This window comes from Saccostrea cucullata, unplaced genomic scaffold (assembly GCF_032062105.1).
Source record: "Saccostrea cucullata isolate Sc308-1 unplaced genomic scaffold, CSIRO_AGI_Scuc_v1 ctg5327, whole genome shotgun sequence".
NCBI lineage: Eukaryota > Metazoa > Mollusca > Bivalvia > Ostreida > Ostreidae > Saccostrea > Saccostrea cuccullata.
In genome coordinates, this window is record NW_026929191.1 from 7,753 (window position 1) to 32,852 (window position 25,100).

General features: G+C 33.7%; 1 protein-coding gene across 1 annotated transcript; it reads left to right on the forward strand.

Annotated features, from left to right (window-relative positions):
• Nucleotides 1-280: 280 nt before the first annotated feature.
• Nucleotides 281-25,100, forward strand: LOC134280037 (cytochrome P450 20A1-like). The gene is given in 12 exon segments (XM_062762468.1): nucleotides 281-406; nucleotides 6,908-6,957; nucleotides 11,797-11,966; nucleotides 12,448-12,593; nucleotides 14,473-14,640; nucleotides 16,049-16,127; nucleotides 16,554-16,730; nucleotides 18,648-18,768; nucleotides 19,907-19,945; nucleotides 19,947-20,016; nucleotides 23,957-24,021; nucleotides 24,788-25,100. Coding segments are annotated over 12 exon segments (1,407 nt in total). The 5' UTR covers nucleotides 281-334; the 3' UTR covers nucleotides 25,038-25,100.

Genomic DNA, 25,100 nt, shown 5'->3' on the forward strand with positions numbered 1-25,100 from the left:
CCTACTCAGAGTACTCAAAATTTGAGGGCAAGTAGTATCGAGAGATACATTGTAGATCAATTAGGAATTTATCCGTATATTAAAAAAAATATTACAAATACATTGATCATTAAACAAAAGTTTATTTAATACTCTAGATTGGACATAAAATGCACACCAGATCTTGAAAAAAAAAACTTGGTACAACTCTCGCTCCAATGACCGTCGTTTTACTGCTTTGAGTTCTTTCAGTACTTTGATTCTTCTCCAATTGCTATGCGTCATCACTGGGAACTACACGCTGTTGCAGGAAAAACAGTGCTGCTCAAATCCACGTTAGAGGTCGATCAACAAGATGCTAGACTTTGTGATTTTTGTAGCAACTTTCCTTATAGCTTTACTGACAGCCATTATCTACTTGTATCCGGTAAGAATTTGGTATATTTATGAAATGTCATCTATTTTTTTTACTTAGAGTGAAACGTTAATGTTTGATCATAATGATGGAATAGTTATACAGAGACATATGGGACGTTATTTACTTCGTGTAGCATTCCAGATGTGACATGTCCTGGAAGTGTAAAACGTGAATAGAAAAGGTGTCAGGTTATAGTTTCTACATACACGTAGCTTGTTGCTCATTAACAATGTTAACCTGACACAATTATTTACATGTCCTCTTACGTCAAACAAAGATAAAAGAAATTTAAACATATTAAACGACGTTTCCTAGCTATCCTGTTCTGACTCAAATTTTGATGTTACAAACGTCAAAAGGTGAGTCACATTGGGACAAAAACACGGACTCTTAGGCCTAGAAATAAGCAGAAGAGCATTAGCTTAATCATGGATGCCGAGCTGGAAACACCACTGAACACAGTATTCATAAACTGTAATTTCCCATCTCCACTTACCCATCATTAGAAATGGGATATTTAAATGCCGATGTAACAGAAAGAAGTTACAAAACCAACTATGCACTTAGTACACTGCAGTAGTGACATAATTAACACACTTTACATATTATTACATATTCCTCATCATAATTTTATTGGATATTGACAGTGGCGGATCCAGAAATTTTGAAAAGAGGGGGCCCGGCCAGTTTGAGGTCAGGATAGGGGCCCACAGCCACACCAAAAAAACCTTGATTTATTACATGTATATATTTTGGGACATAAAAGGGGGGGGGGCGGGCCCCCCAGGCCCCCCTCTAAATCCGCCAGTGATTGAAACGGAAATTGGTTTTTGGGATTAAGTTTCATATAAAACGTTAGACCTACGTTTTTCTCCAATTTCTTAAACATTAACATTAAAAATATTAATTTAACAATCATTTAAATAGTTCGTAGCTGCCTATGTACTGGGACTGTATTTGGCTAACGAAACACGTTTTAGAAGAAGCTCGGGATACCTCTCTCTTGACATAGTTATATAACCTTGTCTGTTTATGCTCCTAAACATTGTGATAAGATCTGAATGAGGCACACATTTGCGGTTATTAGGCTGTGAAGGTTAACATTATTAGCTTTTACGTAAGACCTGCATAAGGCAGTAGGTTAATAATAGGAGAGATGGCATACCACAGAAGTTGGGGACGTGCCAAGATGCAGCAGTACATATAGAGTGGCAGGACCACAGAAACTCATTGCGGGAGATACCCGTTGACCTTTGTTAGTGGTTGTCCAATCAAGAAAAAACTGTTTATATTGTAAATCTGTATACAATTGTATATACTGGACTTTGTCAACAAAAACCTGAGTTCCCAAATGGATAAGAAATCTAACCAATCTTTTTGAAAATACCTTTAAAACCCTACCAAAACATACTTTTACGAGGGTTGTGCAAAAACTTCGTGGACAATGACATTTTTTGTGAAAATGAATGGTTCTATATAAATCTGTTGAATTTCAAAATATTTCTTATGAAAAAACAAATCAGAATTATTTATTATTTTAAGTTTTTATTAAAGTCGCAGATAGTGCGCATGGGCCAAGGTTAAAATGACATAAGCTCTGATATAAAGTGTTCGGATTACATTGATTATTTTCTATATAAGGCAGGTCAAAAATTGATAAAAATATTATATAACACAAATAAAGAGGCAATAATCATTTTATGATATCTTAAGTATCACGTAATATACAGACAGTACCAATACTACAGTAGACAGTACAAAACCCTAACAAATGTGTGTCAAAACTCGACAAATAAAGCGACGTCGACTATCCGCACGGAACAGCGTCCGATAAAATATAATTTTTTTATACGGATGAAGCAACGAAAGAAACAAAACATTTGTTAAAACAACTCAAATTTATTGATATTTAGTGAGCAAATTGAATCACCCTATACCTTAACTAAAATATATAGTGTTTTTATATCTTTTAACTGTTAAAACTTTTTTTTTAACTTTTCATCTTCACTGATAACTTAATACTGTTCCTTTTTCATCACATTGAAATTTACTTTTCTCTACTTTTTTATTTCTTTTAACTAGCTCCGCACCCTACTCAGAGTATTCAAAACTTGAGGGCGAGAAGTGTTGAGAGACAAATCGATCGATTAAGGAATTTATCTGCATATTCAAGAAAATATCAATACATTGATCATTAAACAAAAGTTGATTTAATACCCTAGATTTCACATGAAATGCACATCAGATCATGAAACATATCAATGGTACAGCTTTAGATCTCATGACCGTCGTTTTATTGCTTTGAGTACTTTCAGTACTTTGATTCTTCTTCAATCGCGGTCCCGTAGGGATCCGATCCGGGTTGGAATAGGTCCTCAGTACCCCCTTACTTGTCGTAATAGGCGACTAAATGGGGCGGTCCCACGGATGAGACCGTATAAACCGAGGCCCCGTGTCACAGCAGGTGTGGCACGATAAAGATCCCTCCCTGCTTGCTCAATGGCCCTGAGTGCCGAGCATAGGCCCAAATTTGCAGCCCTTCACCGGCAATGGTGACGTCTCCATATGAGTGAAATATTCTGGGATGGGACGTAAAATGGTCTTCAATCAATCAATGAATCTTTAATCGCGAAGCGTCATCACTGGGAACTTGTTTTACACGCTGTCGCAGTAAAACGATCCACGTTAAAACTCATTCAACAAGATGCTGGAGTTTGTGATATTTGCAGCAACTTATCTTATAGCCTTATTGATAGCCATAAATTACTTGTATCGGGTAAGATTTTTGTATATTAATGACATGTCATAAATTTTGTCACTTAAAATGTAACGTTAATGGTTGATCATCATGATGGAATAGTTATACAGAGACACATGGGACGTTATTTACTCCGTGTAGCATTGCAGATGTTACATGTCCTGGAAGTGTGAAATGTGAATTTAAAAGGTGTAAGGCTATAGTTTTTACAAATACGTAGCTTGTTGCTCATTAACAATGTTAACCTTACACAATTATTAGCATGCCCTCTTACGTCAACCAAGATAAATTAATGTAAACATATTAAATGATGTTTCCTACGTTACAAACGTGTAAAGGTGAGTCACATCGGGAATAACCAGAGGTACATTAACTTGTTTATAGGTGCCGACCTTGAAACAGAACTGAATACAGAATTCATCAGCTGAAATTTCTCATTCCTCCTTACCCATCATTAAAAATGGGATATTTAGATGCGGATGTGATAGAAGGAAGTTAGCAAGCCAATTATGCGCTTATTACAGTGCAGTAGTGACACAAATAAACACACTTTACACTTTATTACATATTCCACTTGATAATTTTAATGGATATTGAAACGGAAATTAGTTTTTGTGATTTAGTTTCTTATTAAACGTTAGACCGACCTACGTTTTCTTAACCACTAACAATTTTAATTAAACTATCATTTAAGTAGTGTGTGGCTGCCCATTTACCGGGTCTGCATTGAGCTAATGCAACACGTTATAGAAAAAGCTCAGGAAAGCTCAGCTCTCTCTCATGACATAGTTATATATAACCTTGTCTGTTTATGCTCCTAAACATTGAAATAAGATCTGAATGTGGCACACATTTTGCTGTGAAGGTTAACATTAACAGCTGTTACGTAAGACCTGCATAAAGCAGTAGGTTAATAATAGGAGAAGTAGCATTCCACAAAAGTGTGGAAAGTGCCAAGATGCAGCAGTACATATAGAGTGGCAGGACCAGAGAAATTTATTGCGGGAGATACCCTTTGACCACAGTTAGTTGTTGTCCAGTCAAGATAAAACTGTTTATATTGTAAATCTGTATATATTTGTATATATTGAACAAACATTTAAGTTCCCAAATAGAAAAGAAATCTAACAAAATAGTTTGAAAATATCTTTAAAACCCTACCAAAACATACTTTTACGAGGGTTGTCCAAAAAGTTCGTGGACAATGACGTTTTTGTGAAAATAATTGGTTCTATATATATCTGTATATCAAAATATTTCTTATGAAAAACAAATCAGAAAGATTTAGTTTTTATTGATGGAGCTTAGTATTTTCGTAACAATCGGAGTCTTTAAAGGTCGCAAATAATGCACACGGACCAAGGTAAAAATGACAGACAGGTCTAAAATTGATAAAAATATTATGTAACACAAATAAAGAGGCAACAATCATTTCATGATATCATGCGAACAATCTCCGACTTTTAAAGACCCCGATTAATACACAAATATTACGTTTCATGAATAAAAATGAAACCTTTCTGATTTAGTTTTTCATAAGAAATATTTTGATATACAATGCATCTTCAACCATTTGTTTTGACAAAAACGTCATTGTTCACGAACTTTTTGGACAACCCTCATATATTTTGTCTGTATGTTTTGAAAGTGTTCATATAAGGTAACATCAATACAATACTTTACAGGATTGGGGTGATATGGTATTTTGGTAATGTTTCATTTCAATGTTGGTGTTTTATTAATGTTTCATCACACTCTAATGAAAATTGCATTTTGAATGTATTTCGTTACACTTGTCTGCATAACAGTAAAATTGTGTTAACATTTCATTTCATTAACAGACATGTTTAGGGTTGACTTACCTAGAAGCTGTAAAAGCTTCCGACAACAACTTATCTATTTACATCCTGTGTTAGACTAGAATTTGCGCCAATTTTAAACAACAAAGAGTTTGGTGTAGGGACATACAAAGTGTTAGTATATATATAGATCCCTGATTGGAAAGAGCAAAATCAGGATGAATCTGTATATAAAAGAGTTATTTATTGCATGACATTAAGTTCTCAGTGAATGTGGATGTGTATATTGCATATTTTAATGGGTTCTAATTTATTTAAAGATTGACCTTTAATCCATATACTAGCTTAGATCAGTTTAAAGCATTGGAGTAAGTGATGAATTATAATACTTGAAAATTCTCTGAAAATGTATGTGATTAGAGAAGTGGCCAATGACGTGAAAATTATCTCTCAAACTAAAGGAATTAAACTGCAGAAAATGATATAAGAGAGTGAACTTGCATGGTGTTTTATAATGTTGTGATGGTGTGCTATTGTTTATTGAACAATAATGTCAATATTGGAATTCCAAATACTGTGAAACTAGACGTGTTTATAATGTTTCAAAATGAGACTGTGTTTACATGTTTTAAAAGAATTGTTGATTTGTTAATTATTATTATACAAAAAATCAAATTGAGTGTTTTATTGATGATTTGTTACGTATGATTTCTTAATAGTTTTTTAAAGTGTTTTGTTAGCTCATTTGCATATGGTTTGCTATACTATTGGAATACTTTCAAAACACTGTTTTGTTAGTAGTTTGTAATAGTATTTTGTTTCCCTTTTTCCAATTGAGTTAACATGTTGGGGAACCTAAGTGTAACGCCTCGGTGATACAAGACATATCACCACACACCAAGCTCGACCGCGTTGCACTTTACAATATTATTAAAAGACTTGAGAGCACTCATGGTAATAATTTACACAACCATTTCAGCCTGTAGTTTACTATAGATAAAAATTGCTAACACACCACTTAAAACACCTAATGTTACATAATTTTATTTAAATAAAAACAATATGAATCACCTACCTGATAATACACAACGTACACAATTGCGCCATCTTGAATTGTTCTAGGTTTGTATCCTTATTTGTATGTGTATGTCACATAATCATCCCGGGGTGTTAATGTGACGGAGGGAGGGAGCATTTAGTCGCGACGTCGTTGTGACACCGACTTGAAGCTCCCTAGTGTTGGGACAGGGACATCTTTTTCTTCCGGGCCTGTGGTTCCAGTCTTTAGCAGTGCACACAAAGAATGAGATCTTGTATTGGTCTGTCTTTGCGTTTGGTATTTTCAGTGCTTTTCCATTGCTCCTTTTACTGATTAAGATGCATAATTTATAAACTTCACTATGACTCTTAATTCTGTGAATGGGTATTTGATTTCGATCGATGAACGGTACGTGTTGCCATGGTTACTAAAAATAGAAATTTCTCTGAAATACTTTCAAACTGCTTTTTCTCCTACATTTTTAGTCTGATTTCAACATAACTTTTCCGAAAAGTTGACTTACCTACGAGAATTTTTTGTCTTTTTTAAGAAAGAATATTGCAGCAACTATTTAGATGAAGGAAGCTAGGGGGTCGACAGATTATTTTTTTATTAACAACTAGATATAACTTATCATTTTTAAATATGATATCTTGAACTGTCAATTATCATTCGGGAAAGAAAAAAATCATTTTGTCTTTTTATGGATAGAGCTCTTCTTCTTAAGGAGATCAAAATAGTCTAAAAATGGCCACGATCACCCAACCTCTTTAATAAGCAAAATATTGAATCACAGTTAGAATGTAAACTTTGTTTATAATTACAACAGACCTAAATATTTTCAATTTTTTTCCTTTTATATATGCATAATTATTATAATTAAAGATTTTTATAAAGTTAAACATTTTTTTCAGGGATCCAGAAGAGTTACAAGCATACCAGGTCCAGAGCCAACAACAAAAAAGTAAGTGATTTTTCTCTCTATGTTTTGCTTCATTTTAATTTGATTTATATATAATCTAACCTAAGTCAGGGACTCAAATCTCCTGCACTACCATTGAATAATAGGCTATTTTGTATTTTTTTTATTCAAACTAAGGATAAAAATTGGTTTTGACCATCAGGTTTGTCACAGTACTGCACCATGATTATTCTTAAAAGGTCAAAGTCATTCAGTTTAAGTATCAGGGTTTCTGTTCTCATCATAAATTGTAAGATCATGCTTTTTTCTGGGTTGAAAATGGTCGAATAAAATGTCTTGAACCTCGCATGTAAGGTATTTGATAAGGTGAAGGTCATTTTTTTTCTAACCCCCGCCCCCGCCGGTGTTGGGGGGGGGGGTATATTGGAATCGCCATGTTCGTCTGTCCGTCCGTCTAGCTGCCCGTCTATCTGTAGACGAGATTTTGTCCGGACCATTACTCAGAAACTATTGAAAGGAATTGTCTGAAAATTTGTAAACATATTATTCATCATACGACGGTGTGCACCTGATATTTTCATCTTGATTGGGTGATTTGACAGGTGTTTTTTTTCATTTTTATTTTGTAGTTTTGTGCAGACCGTTTCTCAGAAACTGTTGCAAGGATTTGTCTGAAATTTTGTACACTTGTTATTCACTATATGAAAGTGTGCTCCTGAAATTTTAAACTATGTTTGTTCATTTTTCTGCATTTTACATGTTTTATTTTTTCTTTTTAATTGACTTGTTCATTTTGGGCTCATTTATAAGGTTTGATAAATAGAATCTAGAATATTTGTACAAAAATATGAACTTCAGCTTAAAATTACTCACAAAAAAAGAAAAATCATCAAGTGTTAAAAACACTTTTTACATTACACAGAAAATTAAGTAAATTCATTTGTCTCTTGGGAATAATGACTGGACATTCATCCAGTTAAAGATATATTAATACGTTTGGTGTGGGAAGTTGTTAAGGCATCTCTTTTCAACCATGTTTTATCTATATCTCCTGGGAATTTGTCACAAGATTTGAAGATCTTACTTCTCTTATTCTCTTTATTGTTATTTATTGTTTCAAAACACTTCATTACTGGATTACCAGCTATTTATTATTATCAAGTTTTCAAGATTAATTTGATTTTGTATAATATGATTTTTTTCAACAATCAGTTTGCATAGTGTCATGACACATAATTGTGACATATATTTTTATTGCAGAAATAAAAAAAAATGTTACAATGGAACTACAATGTATTCATATTAATATTTCATTTGGTTACACCTTTGTTTTATTCATTAAGAAACATAATGAGCAATTGTATTTCACTGCAAATTTTTGTAAGTAAATTGTGAAGACCTCTAGATCCATAAAGTATTTGTGAATAAGCACCTTCTATGAAAAACCCAGCGGGGGTGTTTGTCCCTATTGGACAGCTCTAGTTAGCCCTGAATGGTTATATATAGGTCAAGGTCAGGTTACACAGGAGTGATAAGGACTTTGGACAATGGCATTTTAAAGCTACAACTGTGGATGATCAAATTTTCAAAATTTAACAAAGCAAAACTTGCTTAGTACAAACACAGATGTTGCAAATTCACGGATATAGCGCAGTTATCTTGGATCCCCACTTTATTATTTGATTAATACATTATAATAAATTACAGATATAGCGAAGTAATTTCATAGGTCCCAATGACATCGCTATAACCGAGTTTTACCTTACAACAACAAGTGTAGCATCCTTTAGCCTAGAACCTCAGAAGATACAGTATCATATGGAATCCGGATAGGGCCACGCAGTTCAATATCGCATCATCGCACCATCGAGCTTTGAGTCGATCGTGCGATGACGCGATAATGCGATGACGATGAAGCAATGAAACGATAACGATGAAGCGATGGTGCGATAGCGCGATGACGATGATGCGATGGCGCGATAGTGCGATGACGAACAAGCGATGGTGCGATGGAGCGATAAAGCGATGACGCAATGGCACGATAGCGATGCTACGATGGTGCGATAGCAATGATACGATAATGCGATAACGATGAAGCGATGCTCTATCGTGTCATCATCAGTGCTGTATCGCACTATCGTCATCCCATTATCGCACTATCGCGTTATCGACTCTTATGCGCATGCGCTATTGAGAAAAGAAATGGCGTCAGGTAGTGAAGATTTGAACAGAATATATAACAGAATATATATAAAATATAGATCTTACTGGGTTAATAAACTTCATTTGGGCATTAAAATTAACCATGTCTTTCTTGCCAGACATATAACTAGTTAGAAGATTGAGAAAATATAGTTTGATAATCAAGATAAGTTTGACAATACACTCATCTTGAGACTGATGTAAAAGAAATCGAAATCCGTGTGATCTAGATTTTAGTTTTTAAACGGGGGGGGGGGGGGGGGTTAATATTGTGGATTGGAAAATAATTACGATGGTTTTAGTTTCACTATGTTTGCAATAATTCATTTTTTATCCGCAAAATTAAACCCATCGTGAATGCTATCTTTAACTATTAAAAACAAGTAAATGATATATACGAAATTTAAATTGATTTCTTGCATCGTGAAATCAGGGACCTATATACTAGTATATAGTATTCACAATCAAGAAAATTAAAAGCAAACAAAAGACAAAAGTCTTCCTCCCTTTCTCCTCTTGGTACATGTACTTCGTGTTTGTTATTTAAGGGGATGAAGTACCTTTAGCTGAAAAAATACCTGTCATTTAATTTTTCTCATATTTTGTATATATCTTTTTTAGTATGTCCTACATACTATAAAGCAGACATATCAATAGGTTTCTAGACTTATTTCTGAGATATTGAGTGACAAATACCATACCCAACAGTGTCTGAGCGGAGTTTTTATTCTCCGTGTTTCTGGGTCCATTACTCGGTCTATAAATGAAATTTTTCACCATAGATAAAAAATATACCAGCGGAAATGTGTCTTTTAAAATATTTTATAGTATGAATAAGGCTAAAAATTCGAAAAAGCAAGATTCTCTTGTAACACCACATCTGGAGACGGAAATTTACGACTTTTTTAGGACAACTTAAACCATAAAAAAATTAATTTGCAAAAAATCCTATCATTCAATATTTGAAAATTTACGTCGAAGTTCAAGGTCGTCATTGTATTGATTAACTGTAAAAATATCGATTGGTGAAGCTGAGCTCAATATTGCATTGGGCAAAGTTAAACGAGTCATGATCATGAGAAAAATGTGTCATGTTTACATTTCTCGAGTATGGGAAAACCCAACTATGACGTCACACATTCCTGAAATAAGCGAAATAAGACAAACCCACAGAACTTTTCCGTCAACAACCATGTAAAAATATTTTTTGCGTTCTGAAATTTACAAAATACCCAACCATGTACATATTACGGCCCGTTTTTATGATTTTATACTACCCGTTTTTTACTGTGTATGATCTTACGGAACTAAGAGATCCTCTATGACGTCAAAGACGCACAGGACGCGCAGAGTAGGGAAACGGCAGAGTGGATTAATCTATTCCGTAATTTGTTAATATTTGCAAAAAAATTTGAATGTTTTCAGATATTTTTATACTAGATGGTGAACGCAAACAAACAGTCAAAAAATTATACAAGTACTGTGGTTTCAATCTCGTTTTTTACATATTTTATCAGAGATTATGACGTAAATCAACTGAGTCACGTGATCATACATCCTTCATCCCCTTAAAATATGATTATTAAATACAAAATTAAAGTCAATTTATGATCACTGGGCAATCAAATCCTTGCTTGACTTTTAACTACTAAAGGTAATGCACATGGATTTTCTTCTGTATAAAACCATGATTTCTTTATCATCGTATCCGTTAATGAAATATTCTTGAATCTTTTCATCAACAAACGCCATGTTGTGCAATGACTGCTGGGAATGCCATCCTATCTATAAAGTCGATAGAGCGATGGTGCGATCACACGATGTCGATAGCGCGATAAAGAAATAACGATGACACGATATAGCATCCCATCATCACTATCGCGCTATCGCATCATCGCTGTCGCACCAACGCATCATCGCTATCATGCCATCGCGTCATCGCATTATCGCTTCATCGTGCCATCGCATCATCGTCGTCGCGCTATCGCGTCATCGCTTCATCGTTATCGCACCATCACGCCATCGTCATCGCATTATCCCGACATCGCACCATCGACTCAAATCTCGATGGTGCGATGATGCGATAGTGAACTGCGTGGCCCTATCCGGATTCCATAGTATCATGCTTTTGAAAAATTCTCTGAGGATATGGGGTTTAAAGTTGGGACGGGGAATGGGGGAGCCTGGAGAGGTCAGTGTAGCTCTGGTAGGACAGTTTTTTTATGAAATAGAAAATGTTTCACTCAAACACAACTACCTGATGCTGAAAGAAAATAATCATGGATATTTAAAATCAAAAAGATGGTTGATTGGATTTTTTAATGATGTTCATTATCATAACAATCTAAACTATTATAGGGATTTTAGATTTTTAAATAAATTTTATTTTAATTATCATGATTATAACAATTTTTTTATTACATAATGTATGATTATGGTTAAAGATATTTTAGATTTTTTTATGAATTTTATTATTTTATCATTTTTTATTAGGTAATGTATGATTATGGTTATAGAGATTTTGGAATTTTAGATGAATATTTTTTTAATGAATATTATCATATCAATTTTCATTATGTAATGTATGATTATGGCGTTGGAGATTTGTGAATTTATGTTATAATGAATTTTATTATTATATCATCTTTTAATACGTAATGTAACATTATGGCTATATAGGGATGGGAACCTGTCAGATATTGTCCGTGCTGGGAGTCTACATGAATACCTTCAGGAGCTACACGATCAGTACGGGGACATCACCGCCTTCTGGATGGGACAGGAACTCGTCGTCAGTATCTGTTCTCCTGAACTCTTCAAACAGCACGCAGCCGTGTTTGATAAACCACGTACGTTAACAGTAAAACAGCTATCAGAATTACAGCAACTGCAATCCATTAATTTGAGATAAGTCTGAATTTTAAAAAATGGAAATAACTACAGTGTGTAATTAATGATTGAAGGATTAGTTTGGGGCATAGAGTTGCTATACCAAAAGAAATTTATGAAACTTGCATGCCAAACAAAATGTACTGTATGTTAGATTATGAATTTGCTTTAAAAACTAAAGAACATCTTTATCGTTTAACAATATTTTATACTGGTGATAAAATCCTACTTTGCATTTAGTTAAGATTTTCAGTGGAAACTCATTTATATAAATAAATCTTAAAGTTAGTTACAGAAGATTGAAATAAAGACTTTAATTGGAGTAGACTTCAATTTTCATAAATTACAATTTTAAAGAGGGTTAACATTTTTGACAAAAAAAAATTGATTGAAGTCTTAAAATATATTAAAAATTCTTATTTTAATGGATTTTCCTGACAGCTTCCTTAAATGAGCTTTTTAAGCCACTGTTAGGAGAGAAGTCAATTCTGTATGCCAACAAGGCTGAGGGTAGAAAACGGAGAAAGTGTTACGATTCTGTGCTGGCTTATGACTACCTACATCACTACTACCCAGCTATACAGGAGGTAGGTACTACATGTACTAGTCAAGGTACAATGAAGGGTGACTGGGGGCTTACCTCAATTGTCAAATCAGCGAATGCCTTCATATCACATGCATAGTCAGGTGCCTATATGATTATCTATAGATCAATAGTATAATGGTCCCTGGTATAGTCTATAATTTCTTTTCATTTGAATCAATGTACTTTAAAACACTTTTAAACTTCTCAATCAATACTTACTCACATCTAATGCCAAAGAAAAGAACCGTCATATCCGATGAATGGACGTGTTCTCCATTTTAAAAGAACCGTTCACGGTAGCTCAGTCGGTAGAGCGCTTGCTCCGTGATCGGGAGGTCGTGAGTTCGCATCTCAGCCGCGACCGACCAAGTCGTTAAAATGGGTAGCAACTGTTCCTTCGCCATGCGCTCGGCACTTTGAAGTGAAAGTTGCGGGTCCTTCGGATGAGACCTTAAAAACCGACGCCCCGTGTCAGCGGCAGGCGTTGGCACGATAAAGATCCCTCACTGTTCAATGGCTCTGAGTGCCGAGTAAAGGTAAAAATTTGAAGCTCTTCACCGGCATACGGTGACGTATCCATATGAGTGAAAAATTCTCGAGAGGGACGTTAAATAATATACAATCAATCAATCCAGTTTAAAAGGATCATGAAAATTCATGTTGTTGTTGTTTACTGCTACACAGTGGAAACACGTTTAATCTCGATTAATATCAACAATCGTGATAAGTCGTGTAAATGCGAGTTTTTGTATTAAATCATTGTGCTTTAATTTTTTTTTATTATAAATTTCATGGCAGTATAGATTTAATTGTATTTTATATTTAAAGTATATTAAAGCAAACAGCAAAAGAAAATATGATTTTTTCGACGTAGACTTTTAGGAATCAAATTTTTTTTATCAAATGAATATTCAATGAACTTTATTGCACGTTATATAAAAAAACAATACTACAATTCTCTAAAGGTGTAAAGATAATATGTGTTTTTTTTTTAAATCAATTATTTTTTAATAAAGCATTTATTTAAATAGTACTGTTATAATTAAATATAAAAGTACTATATAAAAGTACTAAACATGTTGTTCCAAGTGAGGCCCAACGAAAACGACCTTGACATTAAATAATGACTACACACTAATTTTTACAAAAAATTAAGCGGAGGTTCAAAATTCAAACTATTGTAATTCAGAAAATACAGAAAATAAAGAGTCCGATGAAGGCTTGTTGAAATTGAAATTCACCTTTGCCCGCTGTATTTTGTTTTCCCTATTTCAGTACAGAAATACAAGTAAAACTGTGTTTAATTTTAATATTAAGAATAAAACCTAGAAAAATCACATGCGTGGAAAAAAATTCTTGTTTTTACAAAATCGTAAATGTAAAGGCAATATTTTTTACACATTTTTAAAGCAGAGAAAATATACTTTTTAAATATATTACATCGTAGGGAAAATCATCCTTGCTTTGGAAATTACGTCCTTTTCGAAAAGTCATGAATGAATGCAAAATTTAAAATCTATCCAATACCGATTAAAATGGCTAAAAAATTTTACAGTGTTTGAAAATACAGAAATTTTCCCAAAAAATGATATATAGATTTTATATGCTATTATTTATGCTAGTATTAAAAAGATACGGAGATCCTATTATCGGGATGTCGTGTTTTAACGCGCTATCGGTTATATTGACCGATGCGGTAGGGAAGGTGTTAAACAATATTTTATTCACAGATGTTAAGATGAATAGGATTGGGCAGCAGGCTCAGTCTATTTTAGCCCTCTCTGTAATATTATCTGCATCAGTGAAAAGACTAATGATTTTAATTGTATATTTTTTTCTTTTCTGTTCTAAACCAGTAATTATTTTTGCATTATCAACAGATTTCCGATAACTTGGTGAAGAAATGGTCCAGTATAGCCAAAGACGAGCACATACCCTTGGCTCAGTACATGATCGGGTTCGCTTTGAAGCTGAAGCTTGTCAACTTGTTTGGGAGTAAATCCTTGTTAGACGAACAGATTCGCGAATTCAGTCATCATTTTGACAGTGTACGGTCAGCTTTAATAATGTAGAATCATTGTTATGTGGGTGTGTAGATCTCTAAGATAATTACTTGTAAGTTATGTTTGTGTATGAATTTTTTGTTGTTGTTGTTGTTATTGTTTTTGTTTTTTTTTATTTGTTTATTTTTCTTACAAACATACAAATATACAGAAACTTTCACACATCCTTTCATACATGTTGGAACAGAAGACAATAAGTATATTAGCAATAATTAGTCAAGAAGTCATTTTCAAAATTAGACACATTAAATAGACATTGCCAATTGGACCAACGTTTTTCATAAAAAGTATTTTCTGATAGTTTTTCTTCTTAAATATAATAATTATATAAAAATCTCAAAATATCTTTGAAAACAATACGAGAATTGTTTCTGGATTGCTGAAATGAATATTTCTTCACTAACAGAGTACTCAAGTTAATAGCTACATGATCTTTTTCAAAACTACCAAAAGTCTTTGCATCAAATTCATTTCTTTTAGCAGACATTTAAAAAAATCCAATCTAACAATACCAGCCAAACCACAGAAACCTGTGGACAGTATAAAAATTAATGTTTAATTGTTTCTGGTTCTTGTTCACATAATGAACAAAGTGGAGAATCTTTAATTTTAGACAAACGTTAGTATTTATTTAAGGAATGAAGCTAATTTCAAGCTATGTTATATGATATAACATAACTTGGGGCAGTTTACGCTTTATAAACCGCGAAGCGGTTTATAAAAAAGCGTAAACTGCCCCAAGTTTTGTTATATCGTATAACATAAGTTGAAATTAGCTTCATTCCTTATAATTTAATTTCAGTACAGACAATAAGACAATTTTTTCTCCAGAATAAGGCTTCAAATTGAGCATTATTTTAAAAGTAACGTCAACCGGGGTAATACGTTTTTGACGTAATTCATTGTGACGTAGGCAAGTTATGTTATGCAAAATATTATATGTTCCTCTGAATGATTCAGCCAATGAAATTGCTTGATGTAAGTGAAATTAAATTATTTGTACCTAAAATTCTATGAATAATTCTATAATCGAACCATATCAGTGAATCTTTAGTTAAGTATTTTAAGTTTGTATAAATTTGCTTCCACTTAAAATCAGATTCCAACTTTAAATCAATAGCCCATTTGTTTTTCACAAATAGATCTTTAATGTCCGATCGCTTCTTCATGACCTTTATGTTGGCTTCCATGGTTTTAAGCTTTATTATAATTGGCCGGTGTTGGTCTTTATTTCCTGGAATCCTATGGATTGCTAGAACGTCATCTACTTTAACTGCCCACGTGCACTCCACGCGTCTTACCTCCAGCTATTACTGTTACTGTTACAAGGGTATACATATTAGATATTTATACCCCCACACAGAAGGACCTCAACCGACTTCTTGTTTTATAGGCATGGCAGGAAATGGAGAGGAGGTTAAGAGAGGGTTTCCCCGAGGAAGGAAGTTCAAGAATGAAAGCTTTTGAGGAAGGTAAGATTTATCTTGGCTAAGTGATGATTTTTTTTCGCAACACAACCTATTGGACACTTTCATGCTTAGCAAGTACAGCGGCACCTTACAATGAAGACTGCCTTAATATTTGATGTGCTAAAGGCATGACATACCTCTTATAATATTCATGATGTCACAATTCATCACAAACCTTCTCCTTAAATTTTAAATACGCCACAGAAAAACACATATAGTGTTCTAATGATATTGACATTTCAATTTAAACATGTATCTTCAAGTTCAGCATAGACTGTGCAGGACAATTTACTGAATATTCTTGGTTGACTTTTTCTTTGTTTATCATGCAGTAGTACTGGTACGTAAAGCAATAAATTGTATAATTTATGAAAGTTAAAACTTTGTAAAGATTAGACTAAATGCTACTTTTCACCTTCTCTCATTCAGCCAAGAAAAGAATTTCGGAGCAATTCAACAAAATGATAAAAAACCGAAAAAAACACAAAAAAGACCCAAATGAATATTTATTGATTGACGCCATACTAGACAACACAACAGATGAGGAACAGATCCTCTCAGATGTCATAACTTACGCCATTGCGGGGCTTAACACAACAGGATATGGTAATATTTATGTACTTTGATGCAGTATACGAGCAGGACTAATAGACAATCAGACTAAGATAGTATTACCTGTACATAGTAATCTTTCATGTTTTAAATTCTAGCTAGCACACAGTTTTAAAATTGGCAAAATATTATCACACTTCTTACATGGGCTGTGTACTTTTTATTTCACAGTTCTAACATAGATAGTATACATTCTATTTCACAGATTTAACATGAGCAGTGTATTTTCTATTTCACAGTTCTAAGATGGGTTGTATACTTTAAATTACACAGTTCTATAACATAGACAGTATATTATCTATAATACAGTGAATTTTCTATTTCACACGTCTAACATGGGCAGTATACTTTCTATTTCTTAGTTCTAACATGAGCAGAAAACTTTCTATTTCGCAGTTCTAACATGGACAGTGTATTTCTAGGTCACCTGAGTAAATCAGGTGACCTATTGCTATCCGTTTTCGTCCGTCGTCCGTCGTTTGTTAACATTTGAACATTTTCAGCTTCTTTTCTGAAACCACTGAACCAATTTCAACCGAATTCGGTTTAAAGTATATATGGGCAGAGGGGAACAAAAATTGTGAATTTCATTGTTCTGGCCCCCCTGGGGCCTGAGGGGTTGGGCCAAAACCACTAAAATAATCTTTAAAAATCTTCTCCTTTACTCCTGGACATCAAGCAGGCAAACTGTTGACATGAATGTAATAGACATTGAGGCCTCTACCAAAATTGTGAAATTCATTGCCCCAGAATCAGGGGGTTCTAGTGCTAAGGCGGGGCTATTTAGATTAAAGAGTGAAAATGCATTATTTCTTTGAAAATCTTCTTCTCTGCTCCTGGGTTGTAAATAAACTAAGCACATAGTTTTGATGAGCAAGAGTGCCTCTTCCAGATTAAGGAATTTTATGGCCCTAGGGTCAGAGGTTCTGGTTTTAGGGCAGGACTCTATTGACTGTATAGTGAAAATGCATTATTCTTTTAATATATTCTTCTCTGCTTCCGGGTATTAAATAAATTAACTAAAAACAAAGTAATGATGAGCAAGAGTGTCCCTTCCAAAATTGTGAATTTCATGTCCCCAGGGTTTGAGGTTCTGGTGTTAAATTGGGTCTCAATAGATTATATAGTAATCATACATTATTTCTTTGAAAATACTTTCCTTTGTTTCTGGGTTTTATTCAATTATCCTAGTATATATATTTATGATGAAGAAAGATGCATATAGCAAAGTGTTTTTTATGCCCCCTGGGTCGAGGGGGGGGGGGTACATAGTCTGAAAATAAATCAATGCTTTGAAATCTGCTCTTTGGTATTTATCAACCATTTTATGATTAAATTTGCAAAATTTTGAAATATGTGGCCCCTGGGTCAGTTGTTATTTTGGGGTGAGGTGCACAACTGGGTATAAATTGAAAGTGCATTTTCTCTTTGATACTTTGATCTTCCTCTTTGTATTAAGTAAATAGAGTAAGCATGCTGAGTTAATAATTATGATAAGCAATGGTGCCTCTTTTAAAATTGTGAATTGTGAATTTCATGGCCTCTGGTTTAAAACACGAACCAAATTTAATTGTTTGAAAGTTGTTACACAATACTCAGATGAACTATTAGGCCCTTGGGCCTTTTGCCAATTTCACAGTTCTACGATGGGCAGTATACTTTCTATTTCGCAGTTCTAACATGGGTAGTATACTTTTTATTTCACAGTTCTAACATTGGCATTATAATTTCTATTTCACAGTTCTAAGATGGGCAGTATACTTTCTATTTCTCAGCTCTAACAAAGGCAGTATACTTTCTTTTACATAGTTCTAAAATGGGCAGTATATCTTCTGTTTCACAGTTCTAACATGGGCGGTGTACTTTCTTTGTCTCAGTTCTAACATGGGCAGTATACTTTCTTTTACATAGCTCTAACATGGGCAATATATTTTCTGGCCATCCATCAGGACATACAAGATAAAGTCTACAAAGAGATCAAAAAAGTTCTAGGAGAAGAAGATGTTGACCCTAAATCATACAAAGATTTAGTGTAAGTAGGATGTAGTTTAGTATCCTTTATAAGTAGGATGTAGTTTAGTATCTTATATAAGTAGGATGTAGTTTAGTATCCTTTATAAGGAGGATGTAGGTCTTCATACAAACAAAGATTCAGTGTATGTACATGTAAGATGTAGTTTAGTATCTTTAATAAGGAGGATGTATACAAACAAACATTCAGTGTATGTACATGTAAGATGTTGTTAGTATCTTTAATAAGTAGGATGTAGGTCTTCATACATACACAGATTTAGTGTATGTACATGTAAGATGTAGTCTTGTATCTTTACTAAGTAGGATGTAGTTTGGTATCTTTAATAAGTAGGATGTAGTTTGGTATCTTTACTAAGTAGGATGTAGTTTGGTATCTTTAATAAGTAGGATGTATACAAACATTCTGTGTATGTGAACCTTAGTACAGCTAGAGATTAAGTATAAAAAAGATATACGTGTAGGTCCTTAAACAAAGATTTACCGGTAGTGTTAGTTAAGACCTTGGTATAGCAAAAAGTGTATAAGTGTAGACCTTATCAAACATATTCAGAGATTTACTATCAGTAGGATAGACAGTAAAATTTGGTTATAAGAAAGTCACTGGGGCATGTGAAATTACTTCACTATATCCGTAATGCCTAGGATCAGTATAACAAAATTGTAAAGATAAAATAGTTGGGAATTAATAAATACTTTGCTATATCCTATAAATTTGCAATATTTGTGTTGGTTCTAAAGTTTTACTGTAGACCATAGTTAGACAAAGGCATACTATGTATAGATACAGGAATGTTTTTGTCCCTGTTTTATTTAGCCCCTTTTGCCCTAATCACAGGCTGATGAATTTAAAACGAGGTGAATTAAAATAACACAATATAATTTCTTCAACAAAAGTATGACTAAGCAAATTTAAAATGTCTGCAGATATGAAAGGCCCAAAATTAAAAGGGGGTGAAAATAACCCTGCATGTACACAGTAGTGGTTTGTTCTGAAATAACTTGGCTGTTCTATGTTGCTGTGGAATCGCATTATTTCTACTCATTCAGTCTCAGATGTATTTTTCCATTTTGTCATTAGGACGACTTGAAGAAGTATTATGCTTTGCACCTAATCCCAATGATTTTGTTTTCGTTAGGTACCTACACCAGGTTATTGACGAGACTTTAAGGTGTGCTAGTTGGCCCCTGGGCCGCTAGATTTCAGGATTTTGACTCTGAACTTGGAGGGCATAAAATTCCAAAAAATGTAAGACTCCTCCTGATTCTGATTTTAAACATTGATTTCATCATGAAAGCTTGTCTAGAAAGCCATATAGAGAAAATGATAATATTTTAACTATGTTGGTGTTTTTTCAGACATAATTCAAATATTTTTAACTGTGAAAATGATAGGAAACTGATGGAACCGAAGTGGCATTTGCATACATGGAGCCATCATGTGCATTTACATGCATTATGTATACCAATTTTTACCCCCAATAAACTTTATTTCGCTATTTACCAGGGATAAACTAGTTTGTGATGATTCATTATACCCCCGCTCCGAAGCAGAGGGGGGTATACTGTTTTACCCTTGTGTGTCTGTCTGTCCGTGGGTCTGTGTACGTGTAGCTGAATGTCCGTCTGTAACACATTTTCGTCGCAGTTTTCTCAGCAACTACTCATCACAGATGCTTGAAAGTTTAAACAATCTTCTCTGAGGCATGCTATACAGTGGGATACATTTTTGATAAAATCCGATGTCAACTTCCTCTTTGTCTGTACGTCTTTCCGTTTCATACAAATTTTCCTTGCAGTTTTCTCAACAACCACTCATCGCAAATGCTTAAAATTTTAACACACTCTTTTCTGAGGCATGCCATATGATGGGAATCATTTTTGTTTATATCTAAGGTCAACATCCTCTTAGTCTGTGTGTCTGTCCGTTTCAAACATACCAAATTTTCGTCGCCGTTTTCTCAGCAACTACTTATTGTTGATGCTTGTTTTCTCAGCAACTACTCATCGCAGATTCTTGCAGGTCCAGTACAATCACTAGATTTATCTACATAGGTAGAATTACCTACGTGGCTTTTTTTACCTACCTCAGATACAGTGGCTTTATTTAGCTATTTCAATGTAACTAAAATTTTCTTTTGATTAAAAAGAGGCAGAAGATCGCAATTAAATTACTATTGATATTTAAATTAGGGAGGTTTAAAAAGAATCCTAAGCAGAGATAGTTTATACATTGCTGCGTTTGGACAATTTAGAGCAAAACATGTAATTCCATTGTTTTGTTAACTGTCCTCTCTCATGCATGCGATGAGACATGGCTGAGTATGTTTACTTCACATTGTGCTGAATGATTGCCGACCTATTATTGTGATAACAGGAAGTGGACTTCTTTGTCATTTTATTCAAGGAGTAACTGTTCTAACTGTCATACATATCCCCAAAAATTTCAGAATTTTGATTGCAATTGCGGAGAAAAAGACATTTCTTCAAGAGAGATTTTTTCATGAATTGTTTTCAGATGAGTTCAATGTTGAAAATGATCACTCCATCAAAATGATATTTTCTGCACACCCTGAGAAAAATGTTTTTTTCAAATATAAATAAGTAGATTTGGTAGCTAATTAAAGCTTCCTCACGTAAATAATGCTATGTAGGTAAATCAAGCTACGTAGCTAAAACTAGTGATTGTACCAGAACTGGCTTGAAATTTTAACACAATCTTCTCTGAGGCATGCCATACGTTGGGATTCATTTTTAGCTCACCTGATCCAAAGGCTCAAGTGATCTTTTTTGATAACATTTTGTACGTTTTCCTTCCGTTCGTCTAGCTGTCTAGCTGTCTGTCCGTCTGTAAACTTTTCACATTTTCGACTTCTTCTCAAGAACTACTGGGCCAATTTTGACCAAACTTGGTACAAAACATCTTTGCGTGAAGGGAAATTTAAATTGTTAAAATAAAGGGCCAAGTCCCCTAAAAAGGGGAGATAATCTAGAAAAGACAAAAATAGGGTGGGGTCATTTAAAAATCTTCTTCTCAAGAACCACTGGGCCAGAAAAGCTGAAACTTATGTGGAAGCATCCTGGGGTAGTGTAGATTCTGAATTCCTAAAATCATGACCCCCGGGGGTGGGGCGGGGCCATAATGCAGAAATAAAATGTTACATAGAAATCATATAGGTCAATCTTTGAAAATCTTCTCAAAAACCACTGGGTAAGAAAAGCTGATACTTATGTGGAAGCATCCTGGAGTAGTGTAGATTTTAAATTGTTCAAATCATGACCCCTGGAGGTATGGCGGGGCCACAATGCGGAATCAAAGTTTTTTATAGAAATATATTAGAAAATCTTTGAAAATCTTCTTCTCAAGAACCACTGGGCCAGAAAAGCTGAAACGTATGTGCATATGGAAACATCCTGGGGTAGTGTAGATTTCAAAATGCCTTAATTATGATCAGTGGGGTAGGGTGAGGTCGCAACATGTATTGAAAGGGGGAAATCCGGTAAAGAACAGAATGGTCAAAGTTTCTCAGGTGAGCGATGTGAACTTCCTGTTTGTCTGTGTGTGTGTCCGTTTCATACATAACAAATTTTTGTTGCAGTTTTCTTATTTACTATTCATAGCAGATGCTTAATTTCAGTACACTCTTTTTTTTAGGCAAGTCATATGGAAGGATTAATTTTGAAATGAATCTGATGTCGACTTCAAATTTTTTATTGCATCTGCCTGTAATTAAACTTGTGTAAATTAACATGATAGTTGTTTGTTTACATCAGAGGGGGGGTATTACTAGTGAGCATTGGATCACAGATTTCTCGTTTTTGCGATTAAGCTTTTTTGGATCTGTTGTTATAAAGAGACATACACTTTAAGGTAGAACCTATGTCGGAAAAGTCTTTGTCACAAGATTTTCAAACTTTTCAAAATGATAAATTAGCACTCGCTTTTCAAACAGTTAAAAGCACATAACATGTTTCCTTGTTATCAAATATAGTGCAGCCTGTAAAATATGGAATGGTTATTACATGCTGCGAATACACATTTTAGTCATTTTTAGAAGTACTTGGAATAAAGAGAATAAGAAAAATCTCAAAAATACTTATTTAAACATCGTCCTTCGTAGAGTTTATAAACTGAACAGTATTAAACAGTATTTCTCAAAATTAAATTCTTTTTTATTCAATTGAACTAAAAAATAAGCCCACATAAAAAAAAAACATGAACTTTGTTATTCTTTTATCAATTTTCCACCCTAAATTTGTAAATATTTGTCAAAAAGGTTTTGTGAGAATGTTTTCAATCTTTTATATGATGAAGAACATACCAAAATGATTACAAAAAGTAATTAAAGTAATTACCTTTCCCCTCAAACTAACGAGAGATTATTTGCCGATGTTACTTTTCTTGACCTTTATGCACTTACACAGGATTTATTTATTAAATGACTGTTTTGGGTTACTTTCAGATATACAATGTAAATATTTGTCAAAAATTGTCTTTTTATATTTGAAAAGGTAATATATATTTGATAGAAAATTTGTAATCAAACACAAACCATTAAAAATAATTAATACATAATTACATGTAACATTATGGAAATAAATACATTTCATGATAGACATCAAACAATTATACCCAATCATCAACACATCTTTGACTCAAGACACAGTTATCAAGATATTACACTCTCTAGTTGACAACTGAAGATATTTTTAAGGATTTTTGCATTCCCTCAAAATAGTTGCATACCATTCACAAGTTATCACAATGTAATTTCATTACACGAGAAAGTCTTAGATTTGTCCACTTTAGGTCATGATCTACAATAAATGAAAGTTGCCTACAGGTTTCTCTAATTTGAGAAATGTATTAAATCAATTATCTTTATAATAAAAATATATTAATTGATTACAGTATATGTATTAAGAGTATTTTAGCATGATTTTGAATTGAATTCCTTGAATATCAAAATGCTTTATTTTGTAAAATTCCTATTAATTCACAGCTGTAAAGTACGGGAAAAGGTAACATCAAATTGATTTAGACGTCATAATGGATCTAGCATAGGCTAAACATATGATGTCATACGACGTAGGTTCTATGTTAAGGACCGGTTCACTGCGAGAAATATTCACGATGATGAATAAACGTTGGTTTACAGTAACTTGTCAGGATTTTGTTTTGATTTCAGACTCCAGTGATTCATGCCCTTGGTGTGAGTCTGCAGAATGAAAAGTACTACCCCGTTCCCAACAAGTAAGTACTACCCAATTCCCAACAAGTATGTACTACATGTACCACTTTCCTAATGTTTATATGACAAATTCAAAAACCATACACACTGTATTTAAAAAAGTTTTCCCAAATAACTGTTGTTAATAAGTTGGGTGATCTCATGCCCAATAAATGTTCTGGAAGTGTGCATTTCTATATGCAGCAGCATGAAAGTTTGTTTAACAGTAGAATTGAGATTACTGCTGCCTAGTAAAAAACCTACTCAAACATGGCATGTTTGTTTGAAAAATCTGGTACCCTGTATTTATAAATATAAAAATATGCTCCTTAATAAAATTTTAAACCCAATAAATGTTCAGGAAGTGAGCATTTTCTAAATTCATCGAACATGAAAAAGTAAATGTTTGTTTAGAATTGGGTTTATTGCCTCCTGGGAAAGAAAAGCTTAGAAACCTTTAAAATTGTCACCTATCCAGAAAATGTAGTTCAGTCTAGCATCTGAGCCTGTTTGGTTGTGAGCATCTTTAAATCAATATATACTGGTAAGGTTTGTGTAGGCGGGGCTGATTGTTACATTGAAATGGATTAGTTTTAAATAATAAAAATATTGTTTTCTTGATTAGGGGCAATTTCTTCACTATATCTCATATCTGTTGATTTTCCTATTAAAAAATATGGAATATTAAAAGAAGCCTGATTTATATGAATTAGGAAACATTTCAATTGTTGAAATGAAATGATGAATTTTGTGAGGAACAGTACAGTTTATACTTCCTTTTATATATAGGTTTGATCCAGATAGATTTAGTCCAGAAAACTCAAAGTCCAGACCGACTCTAGCCTTCCAGCCTTTCGGATTTGCCGGCAAAAGAATCTGTCCAGGATACAAATTTGCTTATGTTGAAGCCACAATAGGACTTGTGACCTTGCTTAGAAAGTTCAAGGTCAAATTGATTGAAGGTCAGGTCGTGACCCCAGTGTATGGCCTTATAGCTACCCCAGGAGACGAGATTTGGATCAAAATTGAGAAAAGATAAAATGGAGTGTATTAATGGTGTTTCTTCATTTGTGTTTAGTTGAAATTTACAACTTGATTGTTT